Genomic DNA, 17439 nt, shown 5'->3' with positions numbered 1-17439 from the left:
GCCAGGGTTGTCGGGAAGAGGCCCTTGTCCTCATCAACATGGGGACAAGGTGCTTTGGGGGGGGGGGGCGCAGGGCGCCCCCCTCCCCCAAAGCACCCACCCCCCATGTTGAGGGCATGCGGCCTGGTACAGTTCAGGAGGGGGGGGGGGCGCTCGCTCGTCCCCCACCCCCTTTCCTGACCGGCCAGGCTGCGTGCTCGGATCGGGGTCTGGTATGGATTTTAGGGGGACCCCACGCCGTTTTTTCGGCGTAGCGGGGTTCCCCTTTATAATCCATACCAGACCTAAGGGCCTGGTATGCCCCGCGACGGGGCTAGCAAGGTGTCAATCTCGCCGATAAAAGCGGCAAGATTGACATCCTTTTCTAGTCCCGTCGCACCTGAGTCACGTTCAAAATGAACGGACTTGTCCGTGTGTGGGCAAGTCCGTTCATTCTGAAAGTCCGCCGGAACTCCGGCGAAAGTCCGTCGGAAAGACGGGCGGACTTAGCCCGCCGGAAAATCCCGGCGTGTGTGGGCAAGTCCGTTCGTTTTAAAGTCCGGCGCACCTGGCGGACAAAGTCCGTCGGAAAGTGTGCCGGACCAAGTAGGATAGAAAGTCCGCTCGTGTGTACGCGGCATTAAAGTTCCTAAGCCCCAACTGAAAATGCGTTTTTTCTCTTTTTAAAGGGTATTTATAAAACAGAACTCCACCCAAAAGGAAAGTTCCACTTTAAGTCCTCCTCCCCTGCCATGTTTGGCAGGACATTATTTTGGAGGGGAGCGGGTACCTAGTTTTGACAAGTACCCGCTCCCACTTCTACTTACCTAGGCAATTCGATCAGAAGTTCTTCTCTCCCCCTCCCTCCCCGCAGTCTTTAGGGGCACATCACAAAGCGCAGTGTGGATGTGCAGCAGGCAGCCGGCTGTGCAGCCGCAAGCAGCACAGCTGGCTGCTCACAGTTATGATGTCGGCACCAGGAATCCGCAGGCTAGTGAAGATCTAGCAGTAATGAGAATGGAGCTGGATCCCTGGACAGGGGAGGGACAGGGAGTGTCCTTTTAAGTCAGCAGCTACAGGATTTTAATTTTTTTTTTCCCCAGAGTGAACAACCTCTTTAATTGGTGGTCTGTTCCCACTGTGGATATACTAATAATCCACCTTAAGAGGAAAAGCATTTGACTATTTGAGAGTGTGCTCACTTTTCAGAAATCCAGTGAGGGACAGCTAGAGTCCCTCCTTAAATCCCAGGTTTCAATGGACTGATCTGGTCCTCCGCTTAGTGTAATCTTATTGTCAAACTATGTCAGATTGGGTAGATTCCTTTAAGAGGGATATCTCCAACACCAGCGTAGCCCCTCCTTTGACAGAGCAGATGGAGCAAATGTCTGTAGTCTTGCGCTCTAGTTGTGATGGCTGATGCAAGCATCTTAACTTGTGTATCACATGGGACTGAGGACTACGTAGTATATTTTTAATGTTTTTATTTTTTTTCTAATCTTCAAATTATATTTCTGTAAAGATCTGACAGCTTATCGCCTCATGGCTCACTAAAAGTTTCCAGATCGGTTACCCTCGATGTACATTTTGGAATCTGTTCCCAGACCGGTCATATACACTTTTACAGATTTTTCTCCCTAGTTGGTTTTCTTTTTTTTCAGCCTATAGGTAACATTATTATAACATTTGCCTTATAAAATTTGGTGGTCTTTTCTTCACCCCACTAAATGAATTTTCTCTGGTTAGTGATGTGGTGCATATAAGACTACTAAATGCGCACATCCGGCTGCCATTTTCCAGCGAAGATGCAAGCTGAATGCTTTCCATCTTAGCAGTGGCCCTAATAGCTGTTCTGTGATCTTCTTAGTGCTTGCTGACTAGACTGTAGCCTCATGGAGTGGGTGGGATTATATGGATACACTAGGTGGCATTACCTGAAAAGCTTTGCTAGTGTCCACCTGAAGGTACCGGCATGTAACCCATGATCTAAGAATTAAGTTCCTGTACTCAGTACTGTACACAAATGTATGAAATTTACAGGTCAAAATTCCTATTCTTTTCCATACAGCAAATGACCCCATGTGGTCAACTCTAAAGTGTGCGGCGCTACTAGAAAGTGTTAAATATTAATGATGCCACAGTACTACAAGTGATACTTTGCAAGCAAACAATATCAATAATACATAATAATAAAGTGCTTTGTGATCATCTGTAAACCCTTATCTAATTCATAAATTCATAGCTTCTAATGCGAATTCTAATTCTAATTCATAGCTTCTGTCAATGACCTTTTCCACACCAAATCCCTTAATCTATTTGCTATTACCGAAACCTGGCTACAGGAATTTGACACTACCTCTCCATCTGCCCTGTCCCACAGTGGCCTCCTCAGGACTCACTCCACCAGACCCAGTGGACAAAAAGGAGGTGGCGTCGGACTTCTTCTCTCCCCACAATGCACCTTCAAGGTTCTTCCCACACCTCCCTCTTTTTCCCCCTGCTCTTTTGAAGTGCACTGCATTTATCTTTTCTCTCCAGCTTGTCTGAGGGTCGCAGTGATTTATCGGCCTCCTGGACCAGTGTCGCGCTTTCTGGATGACTTCTCTGCATGGCTACCCTATTTTCTCTCCTCCAGAGTACCTCTGAAGTACCTGCCACCATCCTAGGGGACTGTAACATTCCAATCAATGTTAATAACGCAACTACTTCTCAAATAATCAACCTAACCTCCTCTTTTAACCTAACACAATGGACACAAACCACCACTCACTCCAACGGCAATGCTCTCAACCTCGCATACTCCCTTCGCTGCACTCCCTGCAAACTCTCTAACACCCCCTTTCCTCTCTCTGATCACAACCTTATCCGTTTCACACTCTCCTTGTCTCCTACCTCCCATGCTGCCAACCCACAAACCACTACCAGCAGAAACCTTTGCAACCTCAACCCTTCCCTTCTTCATTCTGCTACTGATGACCTTCACGACAAAATTGCACCCCTGTCCTGCCCAGACCTAACCATTTCCATCTACAACAACACACTGTCATCCTCCCTAGACATACTTGCTCCTCTTTCTACAAGCAGAACCAGGCCCCATCTGCCACAATCCTGGCAAACAGACGACACCAGAAATCTCAAGAGACGCAGCCGAGCATGGCGTGAATCCAAATCCCTGCAAGACTTTACCCTCTACAAATATGCCCTTCTCAAATACAACTCCTGCCTCCACACTGCTAAACAAACCTACTACAACACCCACATCAAAACCCTCTCATCCAAACCTCGTCCACTCTTTTCTACCCTTAATTCCTTACTTCACCCTCCAGTGCCCCCTCCCACCAACTTGCTTACCGCTCAGATTGCCAACTATTTCAAAAGCAAAATTGACACAATTCGCCAGGAGATATCCAGCATTTAACTTCCACCCCTACCCAACACATCAGGTCCAACACCACACTCAATACTCTCCTCCTTCTGCCCAGTTACCAACAATGAAGTTGATAAACTCCTCTCCATGGCCCACCTCACCACCTGTCCCCTGGACCCTGTCCCCTCACAATTACTGCAACCAACTTCCCGCTCTTTCTTAAACTGCATAACCCACATCTTCTACCTCTCCCTCTCCTCCGGCATCCTTCTGGCCAGTTACCAACAATAAAGTTGATAAACTCCTCTCCATGGCCCACCTCACCACCTGTCCCCTGGACCCTGTCCCCTCACAATTACTGCAACCAACTTCCCGCTCTATCTTAAACTCCATAACCCACATCTTCTACCGATCCGTCCTTGGGCCCCTCCTATTTTCGCTCTATACCTCTCCCGTGGGTCAGTTGATAACCTTCCGTGGCTTCCAATACCACCTCTACGCCGACGACACCCAGATCTATCTCTCCACTCCTCAACTCACCCCCTTGATCTCCTCATGGATCTCAAACTTACTGAATGACATATCGGAATGCATGTCACACCACTTTCTCAAACTTAATCTTTCTAAAACTGAGCTTGTTATATTTCCTCCTTTCTGCCCCCACCCCCCATGACTTTACCATTAAGATCAACAGCACAACCACTGATCCCTCCACACATGCCGGGGTGCTGGGTGTAACCTTTGACTCTGACCTCTCCTTCAGCCCCCACATCTAATCGCTGGCTAAATCCTGCTGCCTTAACCTCTGACACATCTCCAGAATTTGACCCTTCCTGACTAATGACACCACAAAGCAACTTATTCCCACCTTGACTACTGCAACTCTCTCCTTAATGGCCTACCCTTACGCAGGCTATCCCCTCTTCAGTCTAATATGAATGCTGTTGCTAGACTAATACCCCTCACTAACCGATCCACGACTGCTGCTCCTCTCTGCCAGTCCCTTCACTGGCTTCCCCTACCCCACTGTATAAAATTCAAAATGCTAACCACAACATACAAGGCCATCCACAAAATTGCCCCCAGCTACATCACCAACCTCATATGTAGATATCCCCCAAATATCCCCCTCTGCTCCTCCCAGGACCTCCTGCTCTCTAGCTCCCTTGTTACCTCCTCCCAGGACTTCTCCAGAGCCTCTCCCATCCTCTGGAACTCCCTGCCCCGGTATATTCGATCAGCCCCTAACCTGTCCACCTTTAGGAGAGCCACGAAAACTCACTTATTCAGGGAAGCCTATCCCACACCCACCTAACAACTGTCCCCGAGCCACCCCCATCAAATCATTCCCCGCTTCTATTACCTTTTGTACCACCACCCCCTCCCTTTAGAATGTAAGCTCTACGAGCAGGGCCCTCCTGTGCCTTCTGTATTGAACTGTACTGTAATTGAGCTGTCCCCAATCTACATTGTAAAGCGCTGCGTAAACTGTTGGCGCTATATAAATCGTGTATAATAATAATAATATAAAGTGCTTGTGCCTAATATCAAAGAGCACTTTAAAGCTTCACGGAACTTATTTATATGAACTGTTTCTGCAATTTGATTTTAGGCACAAGCACTTTATGAATTAGATATGGATTTACACATGATCACAAAGCACTTTATTATTATGTATTATTGATTTTGTTTGCTTGCAAAGTATCACTTGTAGCATTGTGGCATCATTAATATTTAGCACTTTCTAGTAGCACCGCACACATTTGAGTTTGGTTTGAATGATACTCCCTAGGTGGGAGTAGTCATTTTGCAGGCAGCTACACTTAACCCTTAGCGTGGAGTTTACAGTATTTTATAGTATATGGTTAACTCTGCACACTGATCACATGGGGTTGTTCACACAGCACTGTCATCATTCTTAGTACATCTTTGTAATTATTTTTTTTCTTTTGGAGTTGAGGGGTGGTGACATTACAATCCCCACCTTGTCCAATCAGTGAATCCCCTGTATTCATTGAAAAAAATACAAGACTTTCTATAAATGGTGGCAGTGCCAACTGAGTAAACCCCCTGTGGTAACTGTACAGAGGGGAAGCTGCATGCACATAACCTGAGCCACTCTTGGAAGATCGCAGTTATCACTGTAGTAGGGCCGACAACTACAATGAGCATCAGCTTCCCCAGCAGCAGTATGCAATACAGATCATTTCTGGAGTTCAGCTTTAATAGTCTATTATTTTTTATATACTGTAATTGAGCTAAAAATGAAATACTTACATTTATCCCCTCACACAGGTGCAGTGGAGGAAATAGGAGCATGATTTTTGAAAGCAAAGCAATAATATCTCTGAATTTAAAGACAAAAAGAAATACAATTAAATCACATAAGGACATCCTAAAATCATTTACCATGACAGTATCATTTAAAAATACTTTTCTTGGGGGCGTGGCCAGCAGCCGAAGGAGATGAGAAACCGGCAAACACAAGCCACAGGTGCCTGAGTACCCCGCCGACCTCATACAAGAGATGGGTAATAGAAAACCCCAGGGGGGTCCCCGTAAATTGACTGAATTTTTCGGCTCTGCCAGCATGCCGATTACCCAAGATTGCGCCGCCGCTCACAGGCAGAAGCGCGCCAGGCAGAATGATACACGAGGGGACAGGAGAGACACAAGCATACCCCCATCTATCTCTCCAAGCCACAGCACCCGCTCATCCCTATGCAATACGCCTACCCACAGCCAGAGGCGGCTCTAGGCTTTGTGAGGCCTTAGGCAAAACCTAGACATGAGGCCCCACTCACGTCCATAATGGGAAAAATAATTAAAGCGATAAAAATGTACTGTATGAATTGTATATATTAAAAGCCTTAAACACTATGAACTATAATTTCACAGTTTCTAGAATTTTCTCTAGCAAATTATCATTAAACATATATATATATTACATGCACACAAATATAAATACAATTTGTGCAGCTGCTACTAGTAATGTGTAGTAGTAGTAGTAGTAAAATAAAAGTCAAAAATCATATTTCTTCATTCACATAAAGCTCAGGTTAATATAACCCAGCACAGAGTTCCCCCTTACATCAGAGTCTGCAAGATTCCCCCTTACAGTGCAAGGGGAAATGCTGCAGACTGGAGTAAGGGGGAACTCTAAAGTAAGGGGGGCTCTGGTGACCAGAGATCACCTTATATCACAGTGCACAGCATTCCCATTTACATCAGAGTTCCCCTTTTTATCAGGGTCCGTGGAGTTCCAACTTGCATTTTAAATGAGAACTCCAATGTGGGGAATACGCTGGTGACCACAGACCACCCGCAGAGTGAATACACTAAGGTAGAAGGGGGGGGGGGTACTAATATAAGGGGGAACCTTTATATCAGTGCCCCCTTACCTTACTGTATTCACTCCCCCTTACATCGCTGACCCCCATCAGACTATCCTTGCAACGCTGTCACTGACCTCATCTCAGGTGCACCGTACAGGGCTCAGCCAGACGGTCCTCTCTGGGCTCCAGCTTGGTGGCTCTAGTTTCATCCTATATTATCCTCTACGCACTACACACAAGTCCAACTCCTCTTGTGACCCCCCTCCTAGCAGTGCTCCAGCTCTTGACTCCTCTGTAACACCCCCCCCCCCCTAGAGACTGCAGACACAATAAAGAAGATGGTCAGAGGCTGTGCAGATATGATACAGAAAAAGGTCTGTGCAGACATGATACAAGAGATAGTCAGAGACTGCAGAAATTATACAATAGATAGTCAGAAACTGCGGGCATGATACAAGAGATAGTCAGAGATTGAAGACATGATACAAGAGATGGTCAGACACTGCAGAAATGATACAAGAGATGGTCAGACTGCAAACATAATACAAGAGATGGTCAGAGACTGCAGACATGATACAAGAGATGGTCAGAGACTGCAGACATGATACAAAAGATGGTCAGAGACTGCAGGCATGATACAAGAGATGGTCAGAGACTGCGGAAATTATACAATAGATGATCGAACTGCAGACATGATACAGGAGATGGTCAGAGACTGCAGACATGATACAAGAGATGGTCAGAGACTGCAGACATGATACAGGAGATGGTCAGAGACTGCAGACATAAAAACAGGAGACGGTCAGAGATTGCAGAGATAGCAACAGGAGATGGTCAGTGATTGCAGAGATAAAAACAGGAGACAGTCAGAGATTGCAGAGATAAAAACAGGTGACAGTCAGAGATTGCAGAGATAAAAACAGGTGACAGTCAGAGATTGCAGAGATAAAAACAGGAGACAGTCAGAGATTGCAGAGATAAAAACAGGAGACAGTCAGAGATTGGTGATAACAAGCAAACTCTCACATTGCTGCAGCAGCCACCAAACACTACAGCCACAGACAGCATCTCTTTGATTGGGGGGGGGAATGATATGTGATAGGGGGTTCTTTGGGAGGGGGAAAGACTTGTGCTGGGGGGTGAGGGGGATGGATTTCATATCCATCCCCCCTTATAGCACCAAGTCTTCTACAATCCCAAAGTGTCCATATATCCTCTCCCCCAAACCACTCCAAGTGTACTGTATGTTTATCCCCCCCCTCACAAGTCTCACTTTTAGCCCATTAATAAAGACCTCAGATCAGCGCTGTCCCGCAGAGCTGCATGGCCAGGGGAGGGCTGGCAGCCTTAGGCCTGGGGGGCAAGTCTAGTCAAGTGGCCCATTGAACCACCGAATCAGCGGCAGTAGAGCAGGGATATGATGCAAGTAATGTCCTATCCCAGATTTCCTCTCACTGGCCACCCTCCTGCGTTTCCAGGAGCCTGTACTGGCTTGTGCTCAGACTTGGTCACAGACACACATGTGTAATGCTAGGGAAGCCCGGCATTTGATTTACCAAGCTACCGTAAGAGCCACGTGTCGGTGTGTGCTCTGAGGTGAACGTTTCCCAGTCATCAGAATACAGTGATCACTGCCGGCAGCTATAGCAGCCAGCAGTGATTGACAAAAAGAAAAAAAAAAAAACAGGACACGCTGATTGTACTGAAGTCAATTGATAGATCAGATTCTGCATAACCAGTCTGCACATTGATAGATTGAAATTCTGCCAGTTCAGCAAAAATTTCAGTCTGTCTATGGTGGCTTATGTCCACCAGTCTCTGAGTTTAATAATATCCTCAAATCTTCTGAAAGGGGGGCTCCACTTAGGTGTAGAAATTCACTTTGAACTCCACCTTATTTCCAGAACTCTCATTATGTATTAGATGTGCAAACAATAAGGTGAGAGAAAATCTAATACCTACAGAGAGTAATGGAAATAAGGTGGAGTACAAAGTGAATTACCTGGAGGGACTGGCATTGAGGAGGTTAAAATAGGCAGGGAGGAAATTAGACATCGCCTCCTCACTGCCTGTCAAATGCCTCTGAAAATCGACCTAATCATTGATCACTTCAGTGGAGTGGCAGTGCCTGCTAAGAGTGCAAGCCTTTGGGCTTACACTGGTGCTCAACATTTTTTTTGGGGGGGGGGGGCAAGCAAACTGAAAAAAAAACATCACATGCAGCCACTGTGCCCCCATCAAATGCAGCCACTGTGCCCCCATCAAATGCAGCCACTGTGCCCCCATCAAATGCAGCCACTGTGCCCCCATCAAATGCAGCCACTGTGCCCCCATCAAATGCAGCCACTGTGCCCCCATCAAATGCAGCCACTGTGCCCCCATCAAATGCAGCCACTGTGCCCCCATCAAATGCAGCCACTGTGCCCCCATCAAATGCAGCCACTGTGCCCCCATCAAATGCAGCCACTGTGCCCCATCAAATGCAGCCACTGTGCCCCATCAAATGCAGCCACTGTGCCCCCATCAAATGCAGCCACTGTGCCCCATCAAATGCAGCCACTGTGCCCCCATCAAATGCAGCCACTGTGCCCCCATCAAATGCAGCCACTGTGCCCCATCAAATGCAGCCACTGTGCCCCATCAAATGCAGCCACTGTGCCCCCATCAAATGCAGCCACTGTGCCCCATCAAATGCAGCCACTGTGCCCCCATCAAATGCAGCCACTGTGCCCCATCAAATGCAGCCACTGTGCCCCATCAAATGCAGCCACTGTGCCCCCATCAAATGCAGCCACTGTGACACCCCCTCCGCCCTCTTGCTGTCTGACTGACACTTACCCCATCTTGGTGACGGGTCAGGCAGTGGGTGATGGCGGCGAGCTGTGGGACATGCAGTGGGTCAGGTGATGCCCCTGTCCTGTGTCCTCCATGGTTCCCGTGCATCTCTTCTTCTGGTCTGCTAGATGTCCAATAGGAATGCCTGTGCCTTCAGCCAATCAGGTGACGGGTATTAGACCTGTACTTCCTGATTGGCGGAGAGGTGGTTCAGTGTTAGAAAAGAGAATATTAATTTGCTTTTTTAACACACCTGGGTGGGCTCATGGTGCAATACTCTGCGCTCTGAGTCCACCTTTTTTGAAGCCTATGGCACTAAGCAGGTGGTTTAAAAAAAAAAAAAAACACACCCCCACCACTGTAATTCAGGCGCCTGGTGTTTGAGAAGGGGCCAGACGCCTGAACAGGGGGTAGCCACGGTGGCCATGGATAGATTCATGCAGTGCATGAATCTATACATTTTACATATAGGGAGTGGCATAATGGAGGGGGCAGTGCCTGTGCGTCCTTAATGGACAGGCTGCCACTGTGCTGGTGGTTTTCCATAGCCGCAGTCCTTCAGACTGCTAATTAGATTGTGCGTTTTGCTGCATTTTCTCGAATTGCACCAAAGATGCAGCATGCAGGACTTCTTGTGCACTTTCAGAACATGCAGCAAAAATGTATAACCTAATAGAAGTCTATGGGACCGGGGGTAACATGCAGGAAGACTGCCACTACACCAGAACTGCAGCATGCCAGTGTGAACCCACATCATAACATCTAGGAGGGCGAGGTACTGTCACAGGCTGTAATATAACACTTAAGCTGCAGAGAGGGGAAGAGACAGCAGGAAGGGAGGGAGGAGAAGCTCACTTGTCACTTACTTGGACGCAATGGACACTAGTCCCAGGAGGCTCACTTGTTTTTTTTAAGACTGTGATTGCTGAGCTCAGCCGACTGCTCAGTTTTAACTTTCCCGCCCACACATCCTCTTCACAGACAGCCCACGGGCTGCCCGGAGTGTGGGCGGGGAAAGAAAAAGCAGATCCATCCAGCCTCTGCCAGAGCTTCGTGTGCAGGAGGGAGGGGCGGGGCTAACACAGACTGTCAGCCCTGTGACAGAGCTCATCGCTGGCTTGCAGTACTGAATCCGGCCGTGCCCTGCACCCGAGCAGCTGCCCTCAGCCAGCTCAGCGGCCTTTGTGCAGGACATTAGAGCAGCCCAGGGAGCAATTGCATCCCCGCCCCTGTGCATGGCTGTGCTTCCTCCCCGCCTCCTCCTCTGTGTCCAGGAAAACATCACAGCAGGAGGAGGAGGGGGCGGGGTCAGTGCGCAGAGCTCCGTATGTGTGTGTCAGCCGGGGAGAGATGCCACTTTGCGGCTGCCATACGAAGCGTTGCTCGTGGGAACCAAGACACCCCACGGGCATTCAGGGACTCTGATTCGCCAGGACTATCCTGGGGAGGTTGAGCTACGGGCAAATAAGGCTTTTGCGAGGCCCCTTCAATTGCGAGGCCTTAGGCAAAGGCCTAATTTGCCTAATTAGAGAGCCGCCTCTGCCCACAGCCCACAGAAGGCAGCTCCCAAGCGCTCCTCCACCCATACATATGTGGGAAAAAGGAAGAAGGACTACATATCCTAGAATAGCACTACTGAGTTCTACGACCAAATCCATGAGTTCCCAACTACTGGGCAACCCCTTAGAGACACCACAATAAAGGAGACGCTGGTGTCCCTGCGGGAATCCATGCACAGAGATCTTATGGACTGTATTTCACAATTGAAATCAGATATAACAGAAGTAGGAGAGAGAGTCAGCCATGTAGAGGACAAAATGGCAGAATTCACGACTGCTCATAACGAACTTGTGGATGCACACAACGAGAAAGATGATGAATTAGAGGCTCTAAAAAACAAAATGGCGGACTAAGAGGACAGATCTCGCAGAAATAATATAAAATTGCGTGAAGTGGCCGAATCTGTACCTCCTTCTGACCTCTGACGTTATGTTCAGCAACTGCTTCAGGATCTGCTTCCCGATACACCTAACGGTGAAATCACAGTGGATTGGGCACATAGGCTACCTAAGCCACAGCATCTACCAGATAAAATCCCTCACGACGTCATAGCTTGCATACACTTTTTCCACGTAAAGGACGATTTGATGCGGTTTGCAAGACAAAATTCCCCTCTGCCCCATCCTTACTCAAGCATCGCTATTTATGCCGACCTCTCCCAGCACACCATGTTGGCCCGGAAAAAGTGTTGTTTACAAAGTTAATGCGCAATAACCAACTTCCATACACATGGGGCTTCCCCACTAAGCTCCTTGTTACCAGGGAAGGCCGCACATATGCCATTAGATCTCTTGAGGAAGGTCTACAACTTACAAAAAAATGGGGCCTTCTCCCAATTGAAGGGGAGGATACAAGTATCACTAAAGCCCCTGGACGCATATCACCTGAATGGAGATCAAGCAACGAAACATGACATAGCTCTTTCTACTCTTTATGTTGGGCCTAATAAAGGACGTTTGCCAACCTGAAACAAGGGTCGAAGCTGGATACTGAGAGCTTATACCCCCAGTTGCTCTTATGCGATATTATTCGCACATTGAGGACTATTTCCTCGCTTTTTTATGTTACCTTTCATATTTGATTGTTGACGTTCTTTGTTTTTTCTTTTTTGTTTTACCACCGACGACTACCCATGGTCAATCTGATGGCAACTTACTGGAATTCACTTATTCTACGATGCCACTACAACCAGTTGGACGCACCTCATCTAAGGTCATTATACCTTCAACTACAGATACTCCCATGCATAACCATTTACTAGGATTTCTAATACAACCTATACTTAGCAATCTTTTATCACGGATAAATGGTTCTTAACTTTGTGACTTTGAATGCTCATGGTTTCAACAGTCCCTTTAAAAGGAGAGCCATGTGGCAGCAAGCGAAAACCCTAAAGAGTGACGTCTTATGCATTCAAGAGACTCATTTTGCGCAACAGAAACACCCACTATGCACGAACAAAATGTTTCCTCAGGTCTTTACAGCCTCCGGTCCAAAGAAAAAAGGCGGAGTGCCGATTGCTATTAATCAGAATGTAGCATTTCATTTGCATGATTTGATAAAAGATAAATCAGGGAGATATATTATACTAGTTTGTGAGTTAAACAATACCATGTATACTATAATTAACCTATATGCTCCGAATTGTAGACAATTACTTTTCTTGCATACCCTCAAAAAAAAGGTTGACAATGTTAAGAAAGGTTTAGTACTATATTGTGGCGATTTCAATTGTGTACCCAATAGGCACATAGATTGTTCTACTCCACAACGCTCAACACGTAGCGAACTCCAATCCTTCTTACATTCATCCGACTTATATGATATATGGCGTTGTGTCAACTCAGGGGAAAAAGATTTTACTTATTACTCAGCTCCCAACAAGTCATATTCAAGAATCAATTTATTTGCATCTGACTTGTCTATACTTAATAATGTTATATCAGCTAAAATTCACTCAATTACTTGGTCTGATCACGCCCCTGTCTCACTTTCACTTAAAGAACAGAACACGGCGATACCAGTGCATTTTGTGGCGCAATAAGATATCTATACTTAATAATCCCAAACATAGAGACAGATTGCGTGATCAGATCAAAGATTTTTTCCTTCATAATGATACCCCAGATACAACCATATTCACTTTGTGGTGCGCGCACAAAGCGTATAGCAGGGGCCTACTTCTCCCGGGCAGCATCAAGGGAAAAAAAAGAGGAAACTACAGGAACTGACTACATTACTGACTAAACTCAAATCTCTTGAAATACAGCATAAATCTAATCCCTCCCCTCAGGTACATTCAGCATTGATTCAAACCAGACAGGAGGTTCAATCGTACTTAATCTCAGAACACCAATTTTACTTACAGAGATTCAAGGCCACTTACTACACCCAAGGAAACAAAGATGGCAAATTCTTGGCGGCTTACATCCGCAAGAAACAGCAGAAATCAAAACTTTCACACATTATAGATCCCACTACGTTAAAAACGGTATACCATCCCCGAGACATAGCCAATGCCTTTTGCAAATACTATAAGCAACTATATAATTTAAAGTCAGATCCCTCAACACCCCAATCTACTGACACTGCGATTAACAACTTTCTTCAATCTGTCAATCTTCCTTCCCTAGACAATGAAAAACTACATTACCTAAATTCTGCCATCACAGATAAAGAAATCTCTCAAGTCATACAATCCTTACCCTACAAGAAATCACCAGGTGCTGACGGATTCTCAGCAGAGTATTATAAAGCTTTCTCAAACACCCTAGTGCCATAGATGAACAAACTTTTCCACAAAGCTACCATCTCTACCTCATTCCCGGAAGAAATGCTCCAAGCAGTAATAGTGGCCCTCCCAAAACCAGAAAAAAAAAAACAGATGCCCCTCAAAATTTTCGGCCCATATCTCTTCTCAATACAGATTTAAAAGTATACTCAAAAATTTTAGCTAACCGTCTAGCAGAAGTAACCCCTCACCTAATAAAAGCGGATTAAGTGGGATTTGTTAAAGGTAGGCAAGCCCCAGATGGAACTCGCAGAATGTTCAACCTTCTCAAAATTGCAGAAATGCGTAAGGTGCCCACAGTGTTCCTGACACTTGATGCTGAAAAAGCATTCGATCGGGTTCACTGAGGGTACCTATCTGCAACACTCAGCAAGTTTGGCCTTAAGGGCCCTATTCATTCAGCCATATCTGCATTATACACGGTCCCAACTGCACAAGTATATACTTCTAACGCCATATCTGATAAATTCTATATAACAAATGGGACTCGCCAGGGTTGCCCCCTATCGCCATTGATTTTTTCACTGGTGATGGAGCCTCTGGCGGAAGCTATCAGACAAGACACCCTTATTACTGGCATTAAAGTATCAGACATGGACCATAAAATTGGATTATTTGCAGATGATGTGGTATTGACCTTAACTTCACCAGAAACTTTGCTTGACAGAACACAACAATTACTTAATGAATTTGGAAATATTTCATATTATAAACTTAACATCACCAAATCCTCTATTCTTTCACATTCGCAACAATATGCTTCATATATTGAAGACTAAATTTCCCTTCCAATGGGCCACAAAATATTTGAAGTACCTAGGGATAAATCTCTCCTACCCCTCCAGCTCTCTATTCGACCATAACCAAACTCACCTGGCTAGGGAAGATAGCAGCTTTTAAAATGACTGTATTGCCAAAAATAATATATTATTTTCGAACTATTCCTATCATTCTGCCTGAAAACTTCTTTACTAAGGTTGACAAACTTTTAAGGAAATTTGTATGGGCTGGTAAACTAGCGAGACTCTCATACTCTATATTACAAAAACAAAGGCAGAGAGGAGGAACGGGATTTCCTAACCTACGCAAATATTACACTGCAGCGTTACTGGATCAAGCCAAGTTTTGGTTCCATCAGACAACAGATAAATTATGGGTACAGATTGAACGAGCAATAATCTCACAAAGAGATCTATTATCACTTCTATTAGCAACGTTAACATATAAACCATTACACTATCCCAAATTCCCGTCTATTGACGCAACGGTGACCGCGTGGAGGGCTTTAAATGCACAAATTGATAACAGCAAACCCTTACACAAGAAAGACATCACCCTAAGTATGTACGAATACCTCATCCCCTCATTAAAAATAGATGAGATAACTTTCCCTAAGAATACTACATATAAACAATTCATAGCCAAAAGTCCACTAACACCATCATTGCAAATATCCAATTACATCACAAACCCAAATACCTTTGTTTCCTTACGATCAGACATATGGGAATACCTAACCACCTCCTTTATCAAAACCTAAAGGACTCTCGTGGTTCTACAAAAAATTGCAAAACACACACACCCAAACTAAAATTATAAGCATGTTAAACTGGGACAGTGATTTAAAAATTAGGTTTGCTCTAACAGACTGACTCAAAGCTACTCAAGCTAACTATAATTACTCTCATTGCATTAACCATTGGGACTCGTCTCTCAAAATATTATATAGAAGCTATCTAACACCGATGAGACTATTGCATATTTTCAAAGGTACTAAGGACTCTTGTTGGAGACAGTGTAGCTCTAAAGGAACGATATTTCATATACTATGGGGATGTAAGTCTGTGAGGAGTTTCTGGAACTCAGTATTCTTCCTACTAGCTAAAATCACAGGAATCATTCTTATCCCCAAACCTGCTCTGGCCCTTCTCAACCTAGGGATCGACAATAATATACACGTGAAATACAGATGCATATCCATCCACATCCTGATAGCAGCCCGCCTATCCATTACTTCAAAATGGAAAACAGACAATATACCTAGTATAAATTATGTAATACATAGAGTAAACACTCAATACCTTTATGAAAAGTTCTTTGCATATTCGTCTAACTCAATGAAAACTTTCCAGGCTAACTGGTTTCCATGGTCTTCAAGATTTCCAGAGATTCCTCATTGATACACTGATACAAATACATTAACATTACATTCACTCCCTGGGACTGCTGAGAGGGCTATTCGCCCATTGCTGATACTGCTAGCAGAGTCTGAGCCACTGAGAGCAAGACACTGAGTGTTTCCAATCCATACCACACCCATCCTATTCTCTATAGAGCACTTATGCTAAACCTAGACTGCAACTTCCGTATACCAACCCTACACCACATTATACCATACCATTACACAACTATCTTGCACCTGTGCCAAGTGCATATTATTGGGAAGGTGAAAAATGGCCTTCAGCCTGTCAAAAGTGAGAAGCTGACTATAGAAAAAATATGACACAACAATTTAATTTCATAGCCTGCCCTGTATGTCTGATATCATACGTAGGTGGGGAATATTAGGATTCCCCCACAGTGGGGTGATGGGGAAAACATGTAAAGACTGTAATACCTCAAGGAAGCCTGTCACCAGTGTCAGAAACCATGAATCAGACCGAGACAGAAGTACAGTTGAATCACACTTGTTTATTAATAAAAGTAAATAGAACAAACATAGTCAAAACATAGCCAAAGTTCGGTAACCGGAACGGATAGTCAGCCAAGCCAGAAAGTCAGGGATCGGTATAGTGGAACAGCAAGCAGGATCTGGAGCCTGAGGGGATATCAGCCAAGCAAGTCTTTAACAGGAACGCAGGAGATAGTCTCTGTGATGCTGACCAAGGTGAAGGCAAAGATCCTCTGGGCTGGCGGCTTAAGTAGGCAGGACTGACTAGCAGGACATCATCAACATGTGAGTAACTGTGGAGAGATAGGAGCTGCCAATTAGACAACAACTGAGTAGCCAGCTCAGAGAAGGAAGGGCTGAGCCCAGTCCTGACAGTACCCCCTCCTCAACGACCCCCCCCCTTGGAGGACCACCAAGCTTGAGGGGAAAACGTCTATGGAAATCATGGAGGAGGACAGGGGCATGTACGTCCAAGGATGAGACCCAAGAGCGTGCCTCTGGACCGTACCCAGACCAATGCACCAGGCACTGTATGCATCCACGGAACCTACGGGTGTCAACAATGGACTGTACTTCATACTCCTCATGGTTCTCAACCTGTACAGGGTGAGAATGTGGCACAGAGGTGGTAAAGTGGTTGCAGACCAAAGGTTTTAGTAAGGAGACATGAAATACATTTGAGGTATGCATCTTAGAAGGAAGGTCTAACGCGTAAGCCACTGGGTTAATCATGTGAAGAATACGGAAAGGGCCAATAAACCGAGGTATGAACTTCAGAGAGGTAACAGGAAGTCGGAGGTTGCAAGATGACAGCCAGACCCTGTCCCCAACCTGGTAGGAAGGTGCGGGCAGGCATCTGCGATCAGCATGGAGTCTGTACCTATCATTAGCATATCACAAA

The 17439-nt window shown here is 45.6% G+C and overlaps 1 protein-coding gene across 1 annotated transcript in view; it reads right to left on the bottom strand.

Moving 5' to 3' along the window:
• The window catches only part of LOC141127048 (multidrug and toxin extrusion protein 2-like), an 85755-nt gene that overhangs the window by 22780 nt on the left and 45536 nt on the right, over positions 1-17439 (bottom strand). The window contains exon 3 of the mRNA XM_073613176.1: positions 5624-5693. Within this exon, the coding sequence (XP_073469277.1) occupies positions 5624-5693 (70 nt within the window). The remainder of the gene's footprint in view (positions 1-5623; positions 5694-17439) is intronic.

The sequence above is a fragment of the Aquarana catesbeiana genome, linkage group LG02, assembly GCF_042186555.1.
Source record: "Aquarana catesbeiana isolate 2022-GZ linkage group LG02, ASM4218655v1, whole genome shotgun sequence".
NCBI lineage: Eukaryota > Metazoa > Chordata > Amphibia > Anura > Ranidae > Aquarana > Aquarana catesbeiana.
This window is presented reverse-complemented; position numbering and strand designations above follow the sequence as displayed.